The sequence below is a fragment of the Amia ocellicauda genome, chromosome 2, assembly GCF_036373705.1.
Source record: "Amia ocellicauda isolate fAmiCal2 chromosome 2, fAmiCal2.hap1, whole genome shotgun sequence".
In the NCBI taxonomy this organism is placed as follows: Eukaryota; Metazoa; Chordata; class Actinopteri; order Amiiformes; family Amiidae; genus Amia; species Amia ocellicauda.
In genome coordinates, this window is record NC_089851.1 from 50970878 (window position 1) to 50997395 (window position 26518).

The 26518-nt window shown below is 37.3% G+C and overlaps 1 protein-coding gene across 2 annotated transcripts in view; it reads right to left on the minus strand.

Annotated features, from left to right (window-relative positions):
• The window catches only part of topbp1 (DNA topoisomerase II binding protein 1), a 33073-nt gene extending 7809 nt beyond the window's left edge, over positions 1–25264 (minus strand). For both annotated transcript variants that reach the window (XM_066687783.1, XM_066687775.1), the window contains exons 1-23: positions 24938–25264; positions 24118–24217; positions 23325–23459; positions 20768–20911; positions 18067–18248; positions 17625–17818; positions 17155–17334; positions 16395–16564; positions 14083–14246; positions 13604–13854; positions 12416–12729; positions 11141–11313; positions 10800–11011; positions 10160–10455; positions 9595–9771; positions 8845–8954; positions 8217–8340; positions 7516–7656; positions 6700–6802; positions 4741–4891; positions 4309–4538; positions 3640–3803; positions 1575–1680 (exon numbers count right to left, since the gene is read on the minus strand). In XM_066687783.1, coding sequence (XP_066543880.1) covers positions 1575–1680; positions 3640–3803; positions 4309–4538; positions 4741–4891; positions 6700–6802; positions 7516–7656; positions 8217–8340; positions 8845–8954; positions 9595–9771; positions 10160–10455; positions 10800–11011; positions 11141–11313; positions 12416–12729; positions 13604–13854; positions 14083–14246; positions 16395–16564; positions 17155–17334; positions 17625–17818; positions 18067–18248; positions 20768–20911; positions 23325–23459; positions 24118–24201 — 3805 coding nt within the window. In that variant the 5' untranslated portion in view covers positions 24202–24217; positions 24938–25264. The remainder of the gene's footprint in view (positions 1–1574; positions 1681–3639; positions 3804–4308; positions 4539–4740; positions 4892–6699; positions 6803–7515; positions 7657–8216; positions 8341–8844; positions 8955–9594; positions 9772–10159; positions 10456–10799; positions 11012–11140; positions 11314–12415; positions 12730–13603; positions 13855–14082; positions 14247–16394; positions 16565–17154; positions 17335–17624; positions 17819–18066; positions 18249–20767; positions 20912–23324; positions 23460–24117; positions 24218–24937) is intronic.
• Positions 25265–26518: the final 1254 nt, after the last annotated feature.

The following is a 26518-nucleotide window of genomic DNA, read 5'->3' on the forward strand; positions in this document are numbered from 1 at the left end:
CCAGCCATATTTGCTTAATTTATTTTAATATCTCGACAAAAAGAACATAATGTATGTGAATGTGTGAGAGAAAACACAGTCAGCCCCCGGCTCTTACCGGAGAAAACACCATCAGGAAAAATAACTTGAGATCAGGGGACATTCATAAAACATTTGGGGCTGTAGCCCCCCTAAAACCTGAAGTCTAGCAACGCCCCTGAACCAGTCCTTAATATTTTAGAGGGAAACCCAGATCTGCTGGATTTATTTATTTATTCACTTAACTTGTAAATGGACACACATTAACTAAATCGTGATCGCCTTCATGCTGATTGTCTCCGCGGGGCTGTTATACATCAGAATTAAGATATTTATTTTGTTGAGGAAAAAGGACTGAAAAGGGATTTTACTTAATTTTACTCATGCATATTTTTATGTTGAAAAAATATTTTATCATTATAATTGTTTTGAATATTCTACCTCAGATTTGTGAAATGATCCACTGTTTGGCAAGTGTTTGTCATGTTCCGACCATAAAGAATAGTTTAAAACCACAATTAACTGTCTGGTTTCTTCCACTTTCACTCAGGAGCAAGAATCAGCCTTTAAACTTGAAAGAAATAATGATTTGACATTTATCGTGATAATTATCGATAGACTGATATACATTTTTTTATCGTGATAACATTTTCGGCCACATCGCCCAGCCCAAATAGAGGGTTAAAAGTAATTAACTTCTTCCCAAAAATTTACCTGAATTAAAATTCAGGGTGAGTATTCCTGTTCAGTAACTGTGTACTACATCTGAATAGCATGTTATAACAATAACCCATCCCAGAGGGTTATTAATGAACCCCCAAAGGACCGACAAGGGGCCTCCACTAGAGGAAAGACTACAGTAAGAAACAGCACCTAAGAACTTTCTGATTTTCATGTTGCCCGTCTCGTACAATTATACTGCCTGGAGAAAAGGCAACCATTAGGCCTAGGCTTTAAGCTGTGAACCCACAGATATTTATTTTCTCCTATATCTATCTACCATTCTATAGGTGTTTTTGTTTCTCTGTCTTTTGTACCTAATGGTTTATTTTGGTTTATTTATTTTCTTTTGTATACGTTTATTTACAATCTGTATAGCACTCTGTGCCTGCCAAGGGACAAAACTAAATGTAAATTGATTGACTGATTGTTCGAATTTATTCTGGTACTCACATTTAAAAAAGGACAGAGCATTTACCGAAAAGCAACCAGATTACTAACATAACTAAAATGATCTCATGATAATAGGTTAAAAGAAATTTGGCCTTGAACAAAGACATATTTGCAGATAAGATTCAATTGAGATATTTAAAATCCTATTCAGACTAAACAGGATATGAAAGAAAATGTATTAAATTAATGACAGCTTGAAATAAAAAGGAATATATTCATATGCAATTGTGGACATATTGAACAGTTTTTAGGGGACAGAAATTCAATTATTGGCTAGGGAAGAACACTGGATCAAAAGGTTACGTATGGGGCGGGACACATTAGCAAAGCAAGTCAAACAACGTTCAACTGTTTAAAACCTAAATTGCAGCCTGTTAATTTACCTAGCTCTTCAATCAGGTGACTGTAGTCAATCCTTTCTTGGGGGTTGAGGGAGGAAAGCTGGAATCTTGGCTGCACTTTGACTTTCGGCTTATTTCCATCCTCCACCTACAAGCCAGTGAAAAAAGGGACCAAAAATAGTTGGGTCATTCCCTGGTATTTTCACATCACCTATCCTGCTTATAACCGACTCATTTACACCATATACTCCTGCTGATTTTGTACGTTTGCCCACTGACAAAGAAATGATCAGCCTATAATTTTAATGGTAGGTATATTTTAACAGTGAGAGACAGAATAACAACAAAAATACAGAAAAACGCATTTCAAAAAAGTTATAAATTGATTTGCTTGTTAATGAGGGAAATAAGTATCTGACCCCATCGACTTAGTTCTTGGTGGCAAAACCCTTGTTGGCCATCACAGAGGTCAGATGTTTCTTGTAGTTGGCCACCAGGTTTGCACACATCTCAGGAGGGATTTTGTCCCACTCCTCTTTGCAGATCCTCTCCAAGTCATTAAGGTTTCGAGGCTGACGTTTGGCAACTCGAACCTTCAGCTCCCTCCACAGATTTTCTATGGGATTAAGGTCTGGAGACTGGCTAGGCCACTCCAGGACCTTAATGTGCTTCTTCTTGAGCCACTCCTTTGTTGCCTTTTTGGGTCATGATCATGCTGGAATACCCATCCACAACCCATTTTCAATGCCCTGGCTGAGGGAAGGAGGTTCTCACCCAAGATTTGACGGTACATGGCCCCGTCCATCATCCCTTTGATGCAGTGCAGTTGCCCTGTCCCCTTAGCAGAAAAACACCCCCAAAGCATAATGTTTCCACCTCTATGTTTGACGGTGGGGATGGTGTTCTTGTGGTCATTCCTCCTCCTCCAAACACGGCGAGTTGAGTTGATGACAAAGAGCTCGATTTTGGTTTCATCTGACCACAACACTTTCACCCAGTTCTCCTCTGAATCATTCAGATGTTGGCAAACTTCAGACGGGCCTGTACATGTGCTTTCTTGAGCAGGGGGACCTTGCGGGCGCTGCAGGATTTCAGTCCTTCACGGCATAGTGTGTTACCAATTGTTTTCTTGGTGGCTATGGTCCCAGCTGCCTTGAGATCATTAACAAGATCCTCCCGTGTAGTTCTGGGCTGATTCCTCACCGTTCTCATGATCATTGAAACTCCACGAGGTGAGATCTTGCATGGAGCCCCAGACCGAGGGAGACTGACAGTTATTTTGTGTTTCTTCCATTTGTGAATAATCGCACCAACTGTTGTCACCTTCTCACCAAGCTGCTTGGCGATGGTCTTGTAGCCCATTCCAGCCTTGTGTAGGTCTACAATCTTGTCCCTGACATCCTTGGACAGCTCTTTGGTCTTGGCCATGGTGGAGAGTTTGGAATCTGATTGATTGCTTCTGTGGACAGGTGTCTTTTATACAGGTAACGAGCTGAGATTAGGAGCACTCCCTTTAAGAGAGTGCTCCTAATCTCAGCTCGTTACCTGTATAAAAGACACCTGGGAGCCAGAAATCTTGCCGATTGATAAGGGATAAAATACTTATTTCCCTCATTAACATGCAAATCAATGTATAACTTTTTTGAAATGCGTTTTTCTCTCACTGTTAAAATACACCTACCATTAAAATTATAGACTGATCATTTCTTTGTCAGTGGGCAAACGTACAAAATCAGCAGGGGATCAAATACTTTTTTCCCCTCACTGTATAGCATACACTTGTATAGTTTTTAGGTGGAAGATCTTTAAAATCAAACAAATTATAGTTAGAACAGAAAGCTTTAGTGATCATAGTAATGCCAAAAACTGCACAATGTGTTTCAATAGAATTGTATGGAGTAAGGACAAATTTAAATGTAAAATACTGTAATATCTGTATTCTGCAAAATATTCTGTAGCGTTCATTCCATAATTAGGTAAACTTCCAGACATAGTCATAGACTACTCAAAGTTATTTTAGGTAGAGCAGTCCTCCTAGTTCTAATCAAGATCTGTGAAACCAGCCATACATTTCATGACCCCGTGCACCTGTCTACAACTTCTTTACCTGGTCCTTGGGCTGTGGTGGGACAGGTGGGTTAGCTATAGGAAAGGCGATGCTGGGAGCCTGAGGGGTGAGTATCTGAGAATCTTTTGATGAAGTTTCAGTCTCTTCTCTTGCTGGAAATTTGGCTGCTGTATTCTTTTTAGCTTCAATCACCTCACAAGCAGCTGAGGACATACGTAAGAAAAGTTTGTTACCTTCAACTGTCAGTTAACTCGATATAAACTACATGGAGTGTAACCTCCATACTGCATTTCAAATACTATTGGATGATTAAGGTTTTTATTTTAACACTATTAATTATGTAAAATCAATTGTTTATAAACTATCTGCCCTGAGATTAACCTTGTACAACACGAGAAAGATAACCCTGTCGATTCACACGTTGCCTGCAAGCCACAGAGGTTGCTGTTGATTGGCAAGGTGAGGAAACCCTGTCAGACCTCACCCAAACCCAGCGTAAATCAATAGCATTATACCTCATGGGAAATCCAGATTATCAAAACCTAAATTAATGAGACAGATTAATGGTTGGCTATTGTATTATGAAACTGGTGGTTTCAGTGTATGATAAAATAAAAAAATATTTCCCATTTTGCATTTCTAGCACAGAATGACATATGCTTTTCAGGAAAGTCGATGCTGGCATTTTGTCAAGTGTGACTTTCTTACCAATTTCAGCCAGCTCTGAATCTGTCATGGACTGCTTGTAGTAAGGAACTTCCATCTCTCCATTGATACTGTTCACATGCAATGGCTCGGACTGTTGGGATGGACTTCCTGGCCACTGCAGGTTATCAGCCAACTTGGCTCGCTCTTCTCTGGCTGTAGGGTCATCCCAAATGATCTGCTCATTCTGTGAGGGCTCTGTATTTATGTCCATAATTGCCTGGCGAGACTGCCTACAAGAACATGAGTAAAAACATCAACATCAAGACAAAGCATCATATTTGATTGTGTATTATTTAGACATTAACAGAGCAAAGCAAAACAACGTTTCTCCAAAACAATTTAGATCATTCAGAACCAGGTTAATTTTATTCAAGTAAAACCACTGTTTGATGTTTAATATAGTGGATGAACCCTCAGAGATGGTTAACGTACCTGAGAGCACCTAGGGCTCTGCTGCGACCATTCCTTGCCGAGCGCCCCACACTGTCAGGGGTGCGGGGACAATTATCCAGTTTTGTGGCTGACATGATCTCCTGGAGCTGCCGCTGCAGGGTCTCCCGCATCTCCAGAGCTTCTGTAAGATCTGCCCCCGGAATCAAAAGGCATTAACAAATTAGAAAAGCATAAAACCTTGTTAGAAATGTTCTGATATATAGGTATAGACTTACTTATAATCCGATGTCAAATTCTATGAATGTCCTGATGCTATATAGCAGGGATGGTGAACCTTTTTTTGCTGGAGTGCCCAAAGTCTGGTTTGTATACTTTGCCAAAGGGTGCCAATAATAAATTAGGGATATTAAAGTTTATACAGGGTCTAAAACAGCATTTTTTGTTGTAATTAAGTTATTAAGCAAACATGCTAACAAAACAAACCGCAATACAGAAAAATCTAAAAACTACGGTCAGAGAGGACAATCCCACCCACCCGCCACCTGAATCCACTACCAACCTTCCCCCACCTTTAACCCACCCCCTTATCCCTCTGTAGTCTGGAGAGCAAGTGCAGCTCCAGTCTGCTAATGGGAGTCTGCTGCAGAGTATGAAGATGAATGAAGCGAGGCACATATTCTTCCCAAAAAAGATTATAAATAAGCAGGTTCCATTTTTGTTCACAGGTTATTGTAAATTTACAAATATAAAAAGCAATAGTAATAGCAGTTCACTAGCTCGATCATTTTTGGAATGTGTCCCTTTTTATTTTGGACAATGAGAATCTATAATCCTCATTCAAATTAAATCAATCTTAATTGTATATAGTGGAACACCATGTCAAAGCATGTCACAACATTAAAGAATAAAGAATAAGTACATCATACAATGAATACATAATTTAAATGTTTACTGCTACAGTGCAGTAAAATGCATGAATCACATTTCATCACACATTAAGTTTGAGGATTATAATGCTAAAGTACATTTAAAAACCCCATTAAAATCACAATCTACCCCAAAACAAAGTCCCACAGATTCTCCCACTGCCCTGCCGTTACATACAAGAAGTAGAAGTTTGTTAATTTGGCTGCATTAGTAACCCTTCCATATTGTTTTGTTTGCACTTGCACTCAATCATTACCAATGCACCTTAGTATTGCACCTAAGTATATTTACTTAATATCTACTGCTTTTACATTTTGTAAAAGAACTAAAATAGGTAGATTAATATACATTGTGTGGCACTTATGTTTTAAGAAAAAAAAATAAGGCAGTGGTATCAATCTACCGTGAGTCTGCACAAATGTATTCTACAAATCAAAGGCATAATTTATTTATTTTTGAGAATTTACAGATTTATTTCCAACTTTATGAAGTTTTTAAATTGTCGAACTGTTAAATATGAATGATTGTGGCCATTTGATACAGGAGATAACGGTAAACAAAATGATTTCCGCCCACGTGTTCAACAAACACGTCCATTGCTGACCACAATTAATCACAACAGCACAGACTTACAGTTTCTGTCATCTTCCTCCTGGTCCCACAGTGCCACCCGCAGCATAAACAATCATAACACTAACATCTCATTCGTGAAGTGCAGATTTTCGCAGTACTGAGCTGTTCTGCGCAGCTCCACCAATGGGAGCGGAGGATTCTGCAATTCAGTACATAACTGACATAAAACATGAATATTCAGAAAATAAAGTGAGCACTGCTCAATGACTTGGGGGCATTGCCGTCACTGTCAAATATAATAACTTGTCTTCTAAAGTGCCAATCAATTTAGACAATTGATGAGCGGTCTGGCAAAAAAAAAAAAAAAAAAAAAAAGCAGATAGTCGCTCACTTGGTGTGCCAACCTATACGGCTCTGCGTGACATTCTGGGCACGCGTGCCACAGGTTAACCATCCCTGCTATAGAGCTAAATAGGAACAGCAGTGTTGCAAACCTACCCCTTTTCTCAAGGTTTGTTTGGTCGTTCACCTCATCATCAGTATTTCCTTCATTTTGATGGCTTGGGGATTCCTCATGTTTTTCCTCATGGCCTGCATGTGACTAAATAGAATTACAAACTAACTGCAATAATGCATTTCTTCATACAGAACCTTTTCTCCTAATGTAGCTGGATAACCACACTAGCTGAAGTCTTGCCAGTTTCATGAAAACATTACTAACAAAAATAATAGGTAATTAAACCTGAAGTTTATTTAAAACAATATATATATTTTTTCCAGAATTTTGATTATATGGTTTCATCACACCATTATCTATCCCCAGAAAATATCTATGTCCACATCCAGTTTTCCATATCTATAAAAATAACTAACACATTTAATCCAGCAAATATGTCAATGTAATTAAAGGTTGCCTGAATTGCAGCCTAGTTCACTTCAGGACCATCAGTTGACCTCCATTATCAGAGATCACATACGAACACTGTCAATCACAATCTTAGTGTAGGGCAAAGATAATTTAGCAAAGGTGGAAAGTGATGTGGTCCTCATTTGATTTAGAATGAGGCCATTTTTTAACTAACACACTTATGGCCATGAGATGACAGCTAGCCCAAAGATCCATTTAAACCCACATGGTGTGTGTGAGTGGAGGAATAAAACAAAAAAAATCCACAAAATCACTGTAGGGAGATCTCATAAATGTCCTAACAAAATTATATGTCCCTACCTCTTTTCTGTTAATACACTGAATGGAATATATAAACAGAAGTTATGCAATAGACTATTGGACATGTTCCAGACACGCATTCTTACCTTTTCTTCCTGTTTGTGATGCTGTACACTAGGTGGTGACCTGAGTGAATGCTCTTGTACTTGGCTGAGGTTAAGACTCATTTTAGGGTTGTATGTGAAGGGGTAAAGTGTTTCTGACACCCATCTTTGCTCATCTGCACACTTTAAAGAAAAATACATACACTTGCAATCAAACGTATGACCTATTACGTGCATAACTGGTAGTGTTTTTTAAAGTTAATGATTAACACTGCCTACAGCCAACTAAATATTTTACAGAATATCTACGCTCAAAAACATTTAGGAAATTATGTTTCTTACAGTGAAGTAGAAATTTGACAGATTTTTTTAATGTCTAAGTCACATTTTTAAAATCAACAAAACAAACGAAAAATAAGATAATATTGTGTCTAGATTGCTGCTGTCCATCTGAAAACAAAACTGACCAGCAAACCTTCCTTTCAAAGTGAACATGTTAGAGACTGATGAGAATGATTTGTTTGGATCTCAGAGATCATATCCTGGGGATAGTCTAAGCTGAAGGAAAATATAATGTAGATGGAAAGGAAAAGGTGAACATTTGGTACAGTTTTCTGGTTGTAGAAGAGACTCTTGAATCCCTTTAGAACAGACTGGATGCTGACGGAAGCAATAACCTGTTACTCTATTTGTCACTCTATTGCCTTTCCAAAGGAATCAAATAAAAGGATTTTAATACATACTGCCTGAAGCCAGTGCTCTGAGACAATGTGAACTCCTCGTTCTTTGACAGCTTTGTACTCTCTGCTGCTGTCATTCTGCCGGCCCTGATAAATATAATGTGTGACTGTATCATCACATGACCACCTTAAATAAAATAAAGGAAAAGGGCAACATTAAAGACTTGAAGGTACACTCTTCAATATTCTAAATTAATAAATAAACTCATACTAAGTTTAATACTGTATATTTTAAGTACTGTGCCATGCTATTTTTGCTGTGATTCATAATAGCACAGAAACGTTTTTCAATGTTTTAAGTCTCACTCCAATCTATGTCCATATAATGACATGTATGAATTATTCACATTTGGAGATGGCAAACACTGAATTGTATTTCTATATGTTAATGTAAACATAATTTTTTGCAGGTTACACTGTAGGCAACTCCCAAAAAAACATACTTTAATGTCTGAAATGTCAGGAAATAAGTAAATAAACATATACAATGAATGAAATCAAAATAGTATTCTATCCTAAAATATGTATTTAACTAAATTGCAACATTGATCTAATTTAAAATAAGTTTGTATGTATATATGGTACTGAGTGTGGTAAGCATCAGCCCTGTGACAAAGCAAATTTACAGTACCTGAAGTCAGCACCTAGGGAGGCTGCAGTGGCATTCAATTCACTCTGTTTCTTGCTGAGCTTCTTGCTGACACAGATAACGATGCCAGCAAGGGGCTTCAAGTCATCCTCCTTAATAAGACCATACATATATACATATACATATATATATATATATATATAAATATATATAAAAAAAACATGGACAATAAAGCTGTGTAGTTCTGATGAGCTTGTAGATAGACATACTGCTATCACAACTGATGATCTCACAGTTGTTTGTAAACATTTTTTATGTATTTTAAAATGAACATGCTGTGGATTTATATTTATGATTTTTGTTTATGAAAATGTTTATAAGCATGGTTACATTTTGAAAATAATGTTTAGAGAATAAAAATGCAGTCTGTATAACATACATTTCTTTGTTAATGCACATTTCTGTATTCATCCCAAAAATAAAAAATAAAAAGAACGTTTCATGTGATTTAAAGGTTTTATATGATTATTTATTTTTAGGTTAGATTAAGTAATCTGCTGCTCTATACCAAGCACTGTCATTTGTGTGAGACAGCTATAGCCCGGACACATAGTGCATTCACCGTGAACTTAGAAGAGGTTTAACCAAACAATGAAGCTAGCCTACTGAAAATCACAAATATTCACAAATAAGACCATCCATATCACTCAATCAATGAAGTCAAATTAAAATACATGTATTAGGAAAAAATAAATAAAGATGTTGCCCTAGACTGGCAAGTTAATACTATACCTTGTCTGTCTGGAGGTTCCCTAACTGGGGGCTGGCGGAGATGGCAGCCATATTGTTACGGGTGCTGTTGGCCAGGGCCACCTGCAGGTTCCTGCCAATGACCTCAGAGAGTGGGGTGCACACCTTCCGGCTCTGCTGCCCAGGACCCCCAGGTGTCTCTAGTGCTGCCAGAGCATCCTGCACAGGAAAAGGAAGGAAACAATGTTGTTATCTCCAGGCTTCTCCTACCCCAAATTTAAAATGTGTCCAACAAAATAAATATACACAATTTATTGGGATCAAGCAAAGACAGAAAACGTTACCAGTTTGTTAACTATTTGTTTACTAGCTGTAAGTGGAAGTTTTGAATACTTTCATTTACTATAATGTCTCTTCAAATGTTGCTAGATGCAAATCTAACTCAATCATATTTATATTTTTTCCTTCAGAGAAGCCACATGATATAAGCAATTGTCAACAAGAAACACCTATCCACAACACACTGCACCATATACAGATCTCTGTAACTAACTAATCTAAAACATCTGGGTTATTACTTTGTGTCCAAATGTCCAAACACCATCACCTTGACATCGAATGAGGGTCTGAAGAGCTGGTCTCTGCAGAGGAACCTGGAAGGAGTGTCAAGCTGGAGGAAGGGCTCCCTAGTCACTGCTCTGCCCTCTGGCCCTGGGGTCCCTTGGGCCTTCACAGGCTGTGCCAGCACTGACTGAAAGGCCTTGCTCTGGAAGCGGTTCATGTCCAGTGGGGTGACCACTGTACTCTTCACCCCGTTTTGAGGAATCAAGGGGATCTCAGGAGAACGCATGGGCTCAATCATTTCCCTCTTCTGAGACCCGCCAACGTAACTCTGCTCCTTTTCTGAGAATACAAGGAAAACAAAATGTAAACATTCAGCAATGCTAAATAGTCATTTTTCAGCTCAGGGGTACAATCCATAACAGTCATTTATCAGTTTGTAGTTTTCATGAAGAAATAATGTGGTGTAAAAAAAAAACCAGACTTGGCACATAAACAAACACTTCTGTCACTTAAACTCCAGACTATTCCAGACTGTTTATAAAATGTGTTCCTCCTTAACAAACAGAATACTCTAGTCATGTGAAATCACTGAAGCATGTAAGATGGTGTTTATCCTGCTGTAAACATTATATAGACTGTACTGCTAATCACACATGTTCTTTAATACAAATCTAGACACCAACCTGGAGAGCTTGCATTTTCCACCAAGAAACAACTCTCCTCTGCTTTCTTGCCTGTGCGTGCAGACTCAAGAACCCAATGCATGGTAACAGCTGGAAGACTCCACTTCTTGGCAGCTTCATACTTTGAGCCCTCGGGTTCTTTCAGCACCAGGTGAGTGCTGGCAAGCATACCTTTACGTTGATTTGCTTTTCGCACAAAGAACTCCTGCACACTTGGAGACAGCAAGACAAATCATTTTAGTGACAATGCAAACTGAACTGGTAGACCCAGGTGTTGGTTTTAGACAAGTGGGTAAAGAAAGCTGTGAAATGGTGACTGTGTAAGGAAATGCATGGCATACCTAGCTCCCAGAAGCTCAGCGAGATAAACGAGTGAATCTCTCTCCACACCAGTGAACTGGCTAACAGAGAGCACACAGTCCTTCAATGGACTACTTCCATCAACTGCAGACACTGGGTAGAACAGTGGATTCATGTGCAGGTCTAGGACAATCTGCTGTTCTATACACATGATCTGAAAAAGCATTGTAAAAAGCATTCAAACTTTGCCCAAGCATCATTTTATTTCCTAACGTCCTAACGTTCCTTTGGTCATATTTTGTAATGTCTGGTTCACCCCATTCTCCCAAACAGATCAAATTTACTAGGCACCACACCATTATTCCCAGTGCCAGGGTGTTATAAATAAAGTGCCTTGCAGAAGTATTCAGATCCTCTCAGAGTTTTATGAGTTTTGTTTTAAAGCTTGCAGTCATGACACTTTGAAGTAGGAATTAATGTGTTCTATATGCAACCTACTCCACACAATCAAAGCAAAAACAAAAATAAGAGAATAGATAATTCATATTAAATAAAAATGGAAAAGTGATAATTGCGTAAGTATTTGAACCTTTGCTGTGTCAAATCTAAAATTAATTCAGGTGCATAAAATGACATTAAGGAGCCACACAATTATTTGAATGGCCTCTCTCTGGGTACAATAGTGGATCTCATGAGCACCTGTCACTGTGTTTTGTTCAGGTAGGACATTGCAAAGTACAGGCAAATACGAGAGGAAAACCTGTTGTTTCAGTCTGCTAAAGACTTAAAACTGGGGTGAAAATTCACCTTTCAGCAGGACCGTGATCAAGGCCAAGGCCAACTCTACACTGGACTGACTAAAGAATAAGAAAATGTCTGTTAGTGACTTAGTCAAAGTTCTGACTTGAATCCTATTGAGAATCTGTGAAAACACTTGAAAACTGCTGTCCATAAGAGATCCCCAAGCAACTTGAGAAAATCTGCCAAGAAGAATGGACACAAATTTCACCAAGGTTGGTAGACACTTACCCAAAACACTTGCATCTGTAATTGTTGTAAAGTGCTTCCATAGAAGATTGAGTTAATTGAGACTGATCTGAATACTTATGCAATCAATATATCATTTTTTTCTGACATTTACTGTAACTTATCTTACCCTTAGAAGTCATTTGAGTTAATTTTGAAAAAAACATTAAGTTTAAAAAATGTGCATGCATCATTTTGTAATTTCACAAAATGGGATACCATAGGAAGGGTCTGAACACATCTGTAAGTCACTGTGCAATGATGTCTGCAATTCCTCATTGCTCTCTTACCAGCCAAGTGTTGGTGGCTACCTCCCCAACTGTGGCCTCCACCTCACAGCCCAACAACGGCACAACTGCATAGTCAGCGACGGCTCGGCTGCGGGCCCCCAGCACTGTCCCAGTATGCTCTTTAATCAAGGATACCAGGCAGGCTTCATCTTCTTTGTTGAACCCAATGATAAGGAACCTCTTTCCTGCAAATAGGCCCCCTCCCTCCTCAACCACAGTAGAGGTCTCCCCTAGAGCAGAAGAGCGGCTCAAGGTATCCACTTCCGGTCCTGCTTCACATACAGTCTCACTGCGGTCCTGGTTACCTGCTTCAACTGAACACAAAGAGGATAGTGAGAAAGCTACGGACTAGGGTTACAATGCTGTTTATGACAACAATGTAAGAATTTATTTGTCAACAAAATAAAAATAATACAGGTTTATACAGACATGAATACTGGGATAAAAAAAAAAAGTTTTTTCAACTTTTGTAGCACATGTGTTTTGTTGTTATAATGGTAGTGACTTTGTTGAACACTTGTTGAGCCTGAAGAGGACTGTACAAATTTAATACAAAATTAATAAAAATCAATAGAAGTCAATTCAGTTCAATCAACTGGATTCTTTAGTTTTCTTTACACTGTATGAGTATTCAACAAACATATATAAATGATAAATAAGTATAGTTCAACACAATATTTATTAAACGAATAAATAACTAATCACTGAAAAATGTTCAAATGAAGGCTGTGAATATTGAATATTATTTCACAAGATTAATAATCTCTATCATCATAAGTGGAAAGTGGATTAAATTAAATTAAGACAAATCCAGACCAAAAACCAAATGTTAACACCACACACGTAGCCTTTTTTGACTCCAACATTTGTTAAGATTAATAAATGCTAAATTATAGAGAGAAATAGAATCAGACAGAAATCTAACATTCCATAGTATAGGTTTAAAATATGGATCATGATTGATTTTAGTAGCTGGCTCCTGATCTGATATTTTTTTCTTCTTCCTTTGCTTGATTTTGGAACCTAGATACTTTAGCGTTAGTATTTTCTAATTTCTTCTGCTAATGCAAACACAAAACCAATTCAGAGGAAACAGTTTATTTCTTACTGGAGAGAGATTATGATTTGTTCATGTATGATTTAATTATTCATAAATTGACACTGAAGATGACGAGAAAGATCCCTTACCTACTGTTTGGTCCTCATCGATGTACTGTGAGAGCAAGTCCTCCTCTGCTCTTTGCCGTTGGCCTGGACTCTCTGCGGCTGCTCTTTGTCCTGTGCTTTTTCGGATCTTCTCATTGGTAGGTTGGGGGGCAGGATGCTCCACAGCTGGGGGAGCAGGGGGCAGGCAATCTGGATGGAAATACTTTTCTATTGGAACCAGGGAGCCCCCAAAGAAACTATCCAGTAACCATTTCACAGTCACTACATGGGGTCTGTAGAAAAGGAGGTAAATTGTCACCAACAATTCCTAACTTTGACATAACCTGGGGTAAATACAAATAGATTGTTTTCATTTAAATGTCACAATGAGAAAAGCAGTGATATCCTAAAAACTTGATATGAATGATTGATGAAGTTGATGTTTAAAAACATACAATCTGCCCTCTTACACAAATAACTTGCATAAAAAAAAAAAATAATCTATATAAAGTGAAGAGAACCTGTGGGAAGCCTTGGATAAAAACTGCTTGACATCTTCATCCTCATCCCCCATAATGATATGAGTGAGGTCCTCACTGAGCTGATTGAAGCGCAATCCTGCACCGCTGTTGATGAGCCTCCTTAACTTATCCAACTTCTTTCCTCCAAATCCACATAGGAATATCTATGGATAAAATTATTACACATATTAACAAAACTGTGTCAATGCCCTGTACTCCACTTGGAAATACTTACAGTACAACACAAACAAACATTTAAGACACAATTAATTATACCCTAGTGAATCAGTGACTTAAAATCCTAATATAGATTGAAGAGTGAAGATTATGCATTTGGGAAAATAGCTAGCATTACAATTCCAGAATTAAAAAGAGCAAAAACTGTGTTTCACGGGTAATCTGAAGGTTAGAGGCAACATTTATTTAAAAATACTTACAATCTATGTTCAAGATGATTGCTGATGAGAATGAATATGATTCAACAGTAGGAACAGGACTCCCACAGTAAATAAGACAAAAGTACTGAATGAATAACAAGCTCAGTACACAATGTCAACAGAGAGCGTTTGTCAGCCCAACAAAGCCAGGAAAAAGCAAAGAACTACAATCTATTCCACTTCTTCATACCTTTGCTATGCTAATGATCTCAGACATAATGGCAGTAATAGTTGCCAAAAGAAAATATGCTTTAAGCCAGGGGTAGTCAATTTTTTTTTGTCAGGGTCCAAATTTCTTGGTCAAGGTCCAGACCAAATGTTTAAATAAATGTACATATAAGTATGAGTGCACTTTTAATTGTTTTCATTTGTTAAAGATTATTGTAGGCATATAGATAAACATAATAGAAACTTTCAAGCATTTCTTGTCTGATTCGATTCAAGACTTTACCACATCCCTTTATCACTGTCCAGTGTTAAAAATGTATGTTTCAAAATGTCCTCCCCCAGAAGATTTTGAAAACTAGAGACCTGAAATGCGTGAACTTAGCTCAAAATCTCCATGAAATCAGGCAGATTTGGATTAAAACATAATAATCACATATCAACCGAGATTATACATACAAACTAGACAGGGTTTCTGGTGCTTGTCAATCACAGATCTATTTCGGTGGAGCTCTGTAATTGTAACGGATGAGGATGCACAATTTTCTATTTGTGCACCTGCAAGAAATATGCGTCTTCATTGGAAATAAGCTGTTTCCACCACTGATGCAGGAGTTTTTAGGTGATTACAAACTATGCCCCCCTCCACCCCACGGTCATGCGTATGCACTTTTATATTTTGGAGGCGAGGTTGAAAAATTGACACGTCAAACGATCCGCAGTTTAGCTGTTTATTTATAGTAATCAGGAAAACAATCCGAATACCTGTGTTTTTGATGAGTACAAAGTGACTATCTTGCCTCAGTCCAGAACGTGTATAGAGATGCCCGAACCGGGAATCTGCAAGCAATCAATCAACTAACGGGAACATAAGCTCTATATAGGACATCCCATATTAATATGTAACATCCTATAGGCTAATAACCAGTAAAGGCTGCTACTAGGTTCCACACAATAACAAGCACTGAGTCCGGATTTGGCCCGCCGTCCGCCTATTAACTACCCCTACTTTAGGCAATACATTTTTGTTGTTCAATGTATTATTTTTTGTTTGATTCCATTATAACGAAAATAAACATGTAGAAATCAAGATACCTTGGTTGAAAATAGAAAAGCCTGGAGTGTTTCCAAAAACTTTTACACCAAAGCAGGATTTACACATTTTAAGAACCAGCTCAAAAGTTTAAGTTTTGCACAAAAATACTTTCATAAATATAGCAAGGATTTAAAAGATGAAGTGTGATGAATCACATTGGCTTATCTACCTATCTAACTAAGACAGTGATAGATGAAAATGTCACGGCTGCAGAAAGTAAACGGTAAATGAAGAATGAAGTGGGTCATTTGCCCACAGTGGAAAATCAGGTCCCATGTGTGGTGCCTCAATACGAGATTGCTCATAATATAGCAAGATGGAATAACTGAGTTCTTAAAAATAAAAAATTAAAAAAATTAAAATGTACAAAATACTTTGCAATAATGTACAATTTAAGAAATATGGACATAAATATATAATTTTAAATATACTTTGACAGATTTCTGCAGAAGAATTATAAAAAATAAAATAAAAAGGGGGGATAAAAAGCCAAGACTTAAAGAAAAGGTAAGTAAAGCCTATATGTGAATGTGCTTCTGACTACGTTACCCTTTTCTCACAATCCATCAATGTTTTCAATGTTAGAAATCACTGACAAATAATTACAGACTCACTTTACATCCATCAAGCAGGTCCTCAGGCGCTTGGAAGGCACCGATATCGAGAGTTTCCAGGGCATCCATAAAAGGCTCCAGGCGGCTGACTGTGGCAGTAGTATTGGCAGTGTCATTGACAGAGCTCATGCTAATGTTAGAGATGAGGCTCATCCCTAAAACAGAAGAACCTGCACAACCAAAATAAATAATACAAATTAAATTAAGTTTGTCTTTTATATGGAAAATGGAAAATAAAAGAAGATTGGGGGACGGGAGATGGGGGACTGGACTCATTAGATCTTTCTCACTATTGGATCTTATCCAAATGAAAAAATATTCAATAACTCAGATTAACAATTATAATACATTTAATATTTTATACTAATACTGGTATTATAACCAGGCGTGTCAGTTTCGTTTCAGGATTGGGGAAGATGCTGTCATTATTGGGGGAGGGGGGACGATTTAGCATTCTTTCAACATTGGGAGGGACGTGCACCCCTTGTCCCCCCCTAAACCTATGCCTATGATTGTTACTATTACAACAGGGGTGCTGTTTTCACTAGATTCAATTTTTCATGTAACAACATTAGAGAGATGTAGATAGATAAAGTGCTAAAAAGTACAGAACATAATTTAAAAAACATGTTTTGTACATACAACATTGTGGAATTATATGTTCTATTTATTATGTTCTATTGCAACAACAAACACTCAAGTCATTTAATACCCCTTTTGCCCTATGGCTAGAAGTACATAAAAAACATCTAGTACCTACCATTTTGCTTCTTTCCAATACCTGTGGGTGTGGAGGTGCTGGGCGTGTTCATTTGCTCTGTGCTTGGCTCAACCTTGTATTTGGTCTCGTCCTGGCAAAATCCTCTCTCAATGCTGTCAAACAGCCAGTGGATTGACACACAGTACACATTCCATTTCTGGGCACATTCATACTTCTGGCCTGCAGAAGTCCACATAAAAAAGCATGACCATATAATTGAACAATAAGGCAGAATCACAGAAAGAAAAAATAAATAAATGAAATGGCCAAGGACAGTGTGAAGTGACACAGAAGCGTGTTAATTTGAACATCAAAAGGAAAATCCTAATTTCCTACATTTCAAATGTGATATTTAGCAACAACTAGAGCTTGTTCTATCCAAGAAAATAAATAAATTAACATATTTCAAGGACATTAATCTTCAGTGGAATCTCCAGCTCCAAAACTAAATTTAGAAACTAAATGCATACCTTTGGGCTCCTGCACAATGAGGTGGGTGCACTCGTTCATCTTCAACTGGCCTGTATATTGTCCACCATGCTCAACAGTAAGTCTCTGAACCTCTTTTCTGTCCAGGCTACAGAGACCGGTGACACAGATGGTACAGCCTCGAAAGATAGGGCACAAGTACTCCTCCAAGACTAAGTCTGTGTACCTGAACAAACTAATAAGACATTGCTATAAGTCTATAAGGCATTTTCGATTACAGAACAGTCTACAATGCAGTTCTGAAAACAAAAGGTGTTTATATACTTTAAGTGGAAATTAAAGTCTTATTGCAAAAACAAGATCTTGAGAAAATAAAAAGTAAACAAAAAATATTGAATCATGATATGAAACAGTTTATTAATTTCCTAAATAGTTTGACAAACTTAATAAAACAACAATGTATCAACTATAAGTTCAATGTACCTGTCCTGGGATTTCTCCCAGCATACCTTCACCCAGGAGGGCAGCAGGACAGGCTTCCCAAGGCTAGCAGCAACCAAGTACTTCTTACTGCCCACCTCCCCAGCGATGAGGTGGGTGACTGACACATTCAAGTCTTTGTACACGCGGCCTCCCATGAGCTGCACCAGTTCATTGACTTCACTCTGATGGCCGAAAAAAGTTCCAAGAAAAAGCCTTTATTAAATTACCCCAAAACATCTAAACCAAAATCTGCATTTCATAACATGAAAATGAATACCACAATAAATGTTTTAATATTTGTCATTGTAAAGGCTGACAGATTCAGCGACAAAACTGTAAAGAAAATCTGAGCAAGAAACTATGGTAGGTATGCCTAACTACTGTGTTATAGGTCAAGTGAACTATAGAGAAGTGTATCTTGTTTTGCAAAGAGGTTTAAAATCAGATGACAAGGGCTTATTAAGAATTATGTTTCTACACTTTGTTAACTTTTAACTGAAGGACATTTTATCAAGTCAATTTCAAGAACAGAATGATTACCCTATCCCCTTCTCTCAGTTGTATTGGTTTACTCAGTTAACACTAGAAGCGCCGACATTTCGAACTACCTACAAGCGCCAAAGCCGGTCATTGTAACCGATAGCTCTTTAACAGCTGCGATATGATAATCAAAGGCAAACCATCATTTAAAATTCAGTTTTATTCATGAACATCAAATCCTACATTTACATAGCACAAATGTAGCATTTAAATTGAAATATGATCATAAAACATTAATATTATTGCTATAAATAACGCATTTTTCTAAACGCACACACTGCAGTCAAAACATGAATAACTATATAGCCTACAATAAGCAAAAAGCTCAAAAACGGCATACAATAAGGGAATGAAACAAGTGTAAACATAAATATTGGAATAATGCTAAAAATCTATATTTTATAGTTCAAAAATTACTATTGCATTTATCAAAACATAACTGTACACTAAAGTAAACATTTTCAACACCGTGTAAACTTTGTTTTCAACATACAGTGCTTTTATTCACTGTAGCTTTGTATTTCAATAAACAATTTACTATATATGTAGCCTGCATAACTGACAGCTCGGGACAGTCCACACAGGACCTCACACTGCATTTTGACAGCCCTCTCAGGTGAACACTTTTACTCCACAAAAATATAGCATTGCAATAAATGCTCCTCCACTGATAATGTCCATGAATCATTATTTTGCGTGCGATGTGCCTGCGCTATTGCACTCTGTACTATGTACAGTAGCAATCGCGTATTGATCTGTAGAGTAAAAGCACTCGGTGCCATCTGGACCTGACATTTCACTCGCAATGTTTTCACAGCACTGGCACAAACTCACGAATGCTCTGTCATTCCCAGCATCACTGATGCCTGTGAATCAGTCATGTTCATATACACGGCATTTTCAAAACGCGCTCTCTTCAATCTCCATTTCCAATCCATGTTTATCTGTGGATAATCACTGTATCATCTCAATCTGAATACAGCTGTAAGAAAACACCTGTAATGTTGTATAATGTGTGTGTTTTTCAAGCACATGAAAGAATGTAGACAGGTAGAGATCGCCACTTGAGTGCCAGACTGACTCTATTGTAAAGGGAAGGCAGGATTATGCGTTATACTTGAGTTATTATGTATTTAAATGACCAGTAAAAATAACCCAATTTTGGCTATTCTAGGTAAATGTGTTTATAACTTATTTATTTTCGCGTTTATCCAGCTAAAATGCTGTAGGCATGTTTAATACATATATTTAGGAAAGTCACGAATGGGTATGCGCATTGTATTTAGGAACACAGAGTAATTCAAATTGTAATAACCAAATCGGTCAAATTGACCGGCTTGGCACTTCTAGTGTTAAAGGGGAAGTAGAGTATTTCCTAAAATAAAATGTTCATGCAGGCTTATGTGGTTAATTTTTGTATTTAGTCTTATTGCCCAACACTTAACCTACCTGTAAGACCTTGGAGTGGCTTTATTTTAAAGGGGAACTAGCATGATTCCTAAAATTATGGTTTTATGCATCTTTACATCTTTGAATGTGAGATTGTTTACTTACACAAAATCTCCATTCTGCATTAATCTACTCTGTTTTTGGAAAGGGGAAAAGCAAAACTGTCTTCACAATTTTCCTAAAAGCCGTGGACACAGCAACACTTCATGTTGTCTACGCAAACTATAATTACTATCAAGGATTAAGACCGTGAAGCACTAACACTCGACTCAAGTTCCTGTGGGAGGAAAAAATCTGATCTTTTTGTAGTTTTTTTCCCCCATGTGTTTCTGACATCTAGGAAGTTAAGATACAACGCATCTTGAAACACTGAAACACATGCCAGGTTTCAAGTTTTGGAAGCTGCTTTTATGATAGAATCAAACTGACAAGGTGCTATACATCTTACTTTTATACTATAGCAATATATAAAGATGCATAAAACCAAAATATTAGGAATTGTACCAGTTCCCCTGTCACAGACCCCCCAACTAGATCCTATGGATGATTGAAGCAACAGTGAGAAACTCGATTTTACAGTTGAAAACCAGTGCTTGTAATTATACAATATAGTGTGGAACATAATTTTACAATGTGGAAGTCGAGGGTTGGTTATCTACAAGTAATTAACTATATGCAATCACAGAGAATGCACATCTCGGACCTAGCTTACCCTGGCCTCTTTGTCCAGGCTTGTACAGGAGATGGTAACATCTGCCATAGCCATGTTGTATACAGGTAGTTCAGCTTTAGGAACACAGCGCTGGTGTTGGAGGGAGAAGAGGACAACCAGGGGGCTGACGATTCTGCAGCCCAGCTACACAGATAAAGGGAGAATACAGTGGCTTAAAAAATTATATATACAGTGGGGGAAAAAAGTATTTGATCCCCTGCTGATTTTGTACGTTTGCCCACTGACAAAGAAATGATCAGTCTATAATTTTAATGGTAGGTGTATTTTAACAGTGAGAGACAGAATAACAACAAAACAATCCAGAAAAACGCATTTCAAAAAAGTTATACATTGATTTGCTTGTTAATGAGGGAAATAAGTATTTGACCCCTTCGACTTAGTACTTGGTGGAAAAACCCTTGTTGGCAATCACAGAGGTCAGATGTTTCTTGTAGTTGGCCACCAGGTTTGCACACATCTCAGGAGGGATTTTGTACCACTCCTCTTTGCAAATCCTCTCCAAGTCATTAAGGTTTCGAGGCTGACGTTTACAACTCGAACCTTCAGCTCGGCTAGGCCACTCCAGGACCTTAATGTGCTTCTTCTTGAGCCACTCCTTTGTTGCCTTGGCTGTGTGTTTTGGGTCATTGTCATGCTGGAATACCCATCCATGACCCATTTTCAATGCCCTGGCTGAGGGAAGGAGGTTCTCACCCAAGATTTGACGCTACATGGCCCCGTCCATCGTCCCTTTGATGCGGTGCACTTGTCCTGTCCCCTTAGCAGAAAAACACCCCCAAAGCATAATGTTTCCACCTCCATGTTTGACGGTGGGGATGGTGTTCTTGGGGTCATTCCTCCTCCTCCAAACACGGCGAGTTGATGCCAAAGAGCTCAATTTTGGTCTCATCTGACCACAACACTTTCACCCAGTTCTCCTCTGAATCATTCAGATGTTCATTGGCAAACTTCAGACGGGCCTGTACATGTGCTTTCTTGAGCAGGGGGACCTTGCGGGCGCTGCAGGATTTCAGTCCTTCACGGCGTAGTGTGTTACCAATTGTTTTCTTGGTGACTATGGTTCCAGCTGCCTTGAGATCATTAACAAGATCCTCCCGTGTAGTTCTGGGCTGATTCCTCACCGTTCCCATGATCATTGAAACTCCACGAGGTGAGATCTTGCATGGAGCCCCAGACCGAGGGAGACTGACAGTTATTTTGTGTTTCTTCCATTTGCGAATAATCGCACCAACTGTTGTCACCTTCTTACCAAGCTGCTTGGCGATGGTCTTGTAGCCCATTCCAGCCTTGTGTAGGTCTACAATCTTGTCCCTGACATCCTTGGACAGCTCTTTGGTCTTGGCCATGGTGGAGAGTTTGCACTCTCAGTGCTCCTAATCTCAGCTCGTTACCTGTATAAAAGACACCTGTCCACAGAAGCAATCAATCAATCAGATTCCAAACTCTCCACCATGGCCAAGACCAAAGAGCTGTCCAAGGATGTCAGGACTACAAGACCATCGCCAAGCAGCTTGGTGAGAAGGTGACAACAGTTGGTGCGATTAATCTCAGCTCGTTACCTGTATAAAAGACACCTGGGAGCCAGAAATCTTGCTGATTGATAGGGGATCAAATACTTATTTCCCTCATTAACATGCAAATCAATTTATAACTTTTTTGAAATGCGTTTTTCTGGATTTTTTTGTTGTTATTCTGTCTCTCACTGTTAAAATACACCTACCATTAAAATTATAGACTGATCATTTCTTTGTCAGTGGGCAAACGTACAAAATCAGCAGGGGATCAAATATTTTTTCCCTCACTGTATGCGTGTAAATATATAAATATATATATATATATATATATATATATATATATATATATATATATATATACATACACTTTCATACTTACTTACTTTCATACTGTTGTTATTTTCATAAAATCTTAATAATCATGAAATCTAAGACAAATACCAAATTCATACAATGTATGCCCAAATAATGTATATTATACACACATTTTATTTTGTAAACATTTAAATTCCGCCCAGTTTATATTCTAATTGGATTTTTTTAAATTAACTTTTACCCCACTTGTTACTATACTGTTTTTTCAATGGAGTCATCTGAAAATTGTAGTAAAATCCTATGAAGGAAGATTATTCTTAAACCTTCTTATGAAAACATTTAAAATCATTTACAAAAAAAAAAAAAAACGAACAATGGATACATTTATTTTTATTTTACTGCAATTATTTACCAATATCAGACTTTATTATGAGCTTACATTGCTTTAAGGTAGTTGATTAAATTTAATAGTTGTGTATCATGTATGTAAGGAAACATTTGTACTGGCTGTATGACTAGGAATATCCTTTTATTTTTCTTTCAAAAAAACTTTCAAGATGACCCATCAGATCATTGGTATTAATTTTTAAACCACTTTTCTTACTATTCAATATGCACATTTTTCTTCATACAATTACATGAATAATCAACATAATTTACCAACAATTCCTACTGCAGTAGCCACTAATATTATGTAGAGAACAAACCTTTTTAAAGTGGCTGAATGCAGGTCCACTGAAATGATCAAAGATGTAGAGAGATTTGTCATTGTGTTTTAACAGAAGTGCTTCCTCCTCTTCTATCGTCTGCAAGTACTTTTCCGACTGCAGCTCTTTGATGGCCTGTATAAAAATGTGTGAATAATATGAAAAAACAGTGATAGAATGAAGAAAAGTAACAGCTCATACAATAGCATTAGATTAACAAATAAATGCCTGAGTTAATACATTAATAAAACATAAATCAGGTTAATTGCTGAACATATCCATTCAAACACAAAAACGACTAATATGCGTATAATTTCTTTAAAATAAATAATATGCAGCGTAAAAGGTGAAACACTAACAAAGTCAAACTTAATAGAACATTTGCTATTTGATACATTCAAAATTTTGTAACTTATTATACAATAACAACCAAGTACCCGTTTTTTTTTTTTTTTGCGTGTGTGGGTTTGTTTTTTATAGGCCCCTACATCTTTGGATAGATTATGCACTATTCAATACAACAAAACTTTAAATGCATTAAATTTGTGCTTTTCAAATCAAACAAAGGTTACCCAACATCCATTAGTTACATTTCACATGGTTTCAAGGAACAAGATTGGAAGTGATATATCAAATAATGCCTGGTCTGGTTTCAGCACGTACAAATTATTGTTACATGTATGTTTCAGGGGGGGGAAAGCATTCTTCTAAATTATTACATTAATTACGAAAGCGGAAAGCAATTCTGTCTCTGGACACAACATGAGCCACGGGGCAAAAGAAATACTCTTACCTCGTAGGCGTCAGCTGCAAGTCGAGATCTTTGCTCAGCGTTGCGAACAAACTTCACAAGGAAAACTTCTTTGCCCTTTGACATCCTATCGCCAGTTTTTCTAAACAAACAAACACACACTTAAATGTACACACTGCACACGTCCATTAATAATGTATAACAACGTACAGCAGCGTTAGTTCTTCAATATTTAATGTCACTGCTAAACGATGAAGCTGATCAGCCTACGTTTAGATTTGTAACATGATTTTACGAAAGACCGTCAATGTAAGAAACAATTGTTACAGACAAGAAAACGCACGCGTTTGAAAAAAACACCAGTTTGCTAGCTGTCAAAACGTTGTTTCTAATCTTTTGCAAATATCAACACTATAGACATCATGCAACCCATGGCACAAACCATAAACAGATCATAACCAGAATGCAAGTCTTTCGAAAAAAAGAAAACGCATGATTATTAATATTATTTTTCACTGTAAATGTGTGTATAAAGCGTAAATGAGAATTACGAATACTAACAACATAGTAGTTGGTCATATATTGTTCGTATGTCTAAATAGTCTTAAGTTATACATCAAATGTATATCAGGATTTTGAATACATTCCGATATTACCACACAAAATTCAGCCGTGGTTGCTCACAGCATCTCTAATTCTTAAAAGACCCCATATTTTGTAAGTCGCCCTGGATATGGGCGTCTGATCAGAAATAAATAAATAAATAAAATAAACAAAAGACCTCACAGGCGAATTATGTATCCAGATTAACACAATAATGTAACAAAATAACCACTACTGAACAATTCAGTATTAAACTCACCCTTTCAATGACAACTATCGAAACTGTCACTTCAGAGATTGACTTGAGAAATTCACGAAATAATACATCAGATATGAAAATACTAGCCTATCAACTCTTGCTTATTAACTTTTCCTAGTGATTTGGCTAGATGGAAATGTTTGTGATGTTGTTTTCCTGGACTGCTGCTCAGATACTCCTTAAAAGTGCATACGAAGGCAGCTGTACAGTTTTCTTCCCATAAAACATTCCTTATTGTTGCAATTATGGATTAAGGAATGTTTTTTTCTGTGGAACTGAACCTCTTTCAAGCAGCAGCTTCCACTCTCTGGCGCCAAACAACTGAACCGCGAGCCGTCCTACATCCGGGAACTGTCGTCGCACTAGGATGGCGTCATGACGTTTCCAGGACAACGAGGTCACTCAAATTCTCGTGTGCGCAAGTAGAGCAAGATCCTCTAATAGTACATGTTTACATTGAGCATGTTTGCTAGACGGTTTAATGTATATACATTTACAATACATAATTATATGGATTATATAATAATCCAGTGCGTATGCGTCAGAGTTGTGTGCCCTAACCCAAGACACTTCCGGTTGCCTGTAACATTAAAGATGACATCTATTTGCGTTTCTCACATTTACCAAGTTCAGAGATAAATCGTTACCAGGATCATTGGGAACACAACACCCCGAACACGGAAAACAGGAGACACTTCTTCACACAGAGAGTTGTCGCAACGCCCCAGCGATGTGGTTGAAGCTGAAAATTTGGGGACATTTAAAAATAGACTGCATAGGATCCATAGATCACTCACTTATGGACACCATTTTATTTTAGAAAAATAAGTACGCGTCTGTACTAACAAGGTAGTACACTGTAGTTGTTCAAGGTACAATATATTTGTAGCAGTAAGTTTGTGTTAGATCATCCTTAAAATTTAATTTATGTTATACTTATTTCTAATTACTAGCTGGGTTATTATGTGTGGAATTACTTTAGAGAAAAACATTACATATTTTATATAATTTATGTTTGTGCTATTACTTTGTTTCCACACATTATTTTGTGGTATTACTTTAGAAAAGGAAAAAGCAGAAGAAAAACAAAGTTAAGTGTTTTGGAGGGCATCTTTTTTCACTGTTAGATAAAATGTACACATCTGTACCTAAGAAGGTAAAAATGCTTGTCACTGTAGTACCCTTTTTTGGCTACACGTGTACCATCTTGTTTTGTATCCCATATGGCAGTTATGTACCTGCGCATTTTTCATGTAACAAGACAATAGTCAAAGAAAACTTTTTTGTTCAGTTTACTTTTCTCTATTTTTTGTGTTTTAAAGACGTTTATGTCCTAACCAACATGCCAATTTGAAAACATGAGAGAAACGTTTTAATATGAAATATTTTATTCAATTAAAGAACAAAACAATAATGAAGTGGTTTAATATAGCAAAACGAATGTTAATATATATATATATATATAATCAGATGCCATTGTCCAGGTTATTTGAACATGCATATAAAAAAAAGCTAATTTGTGATAAAATAGTGTGTCGGTGTGGACATTTGAATGTTGGTAAAGACAATTACACCTGAATT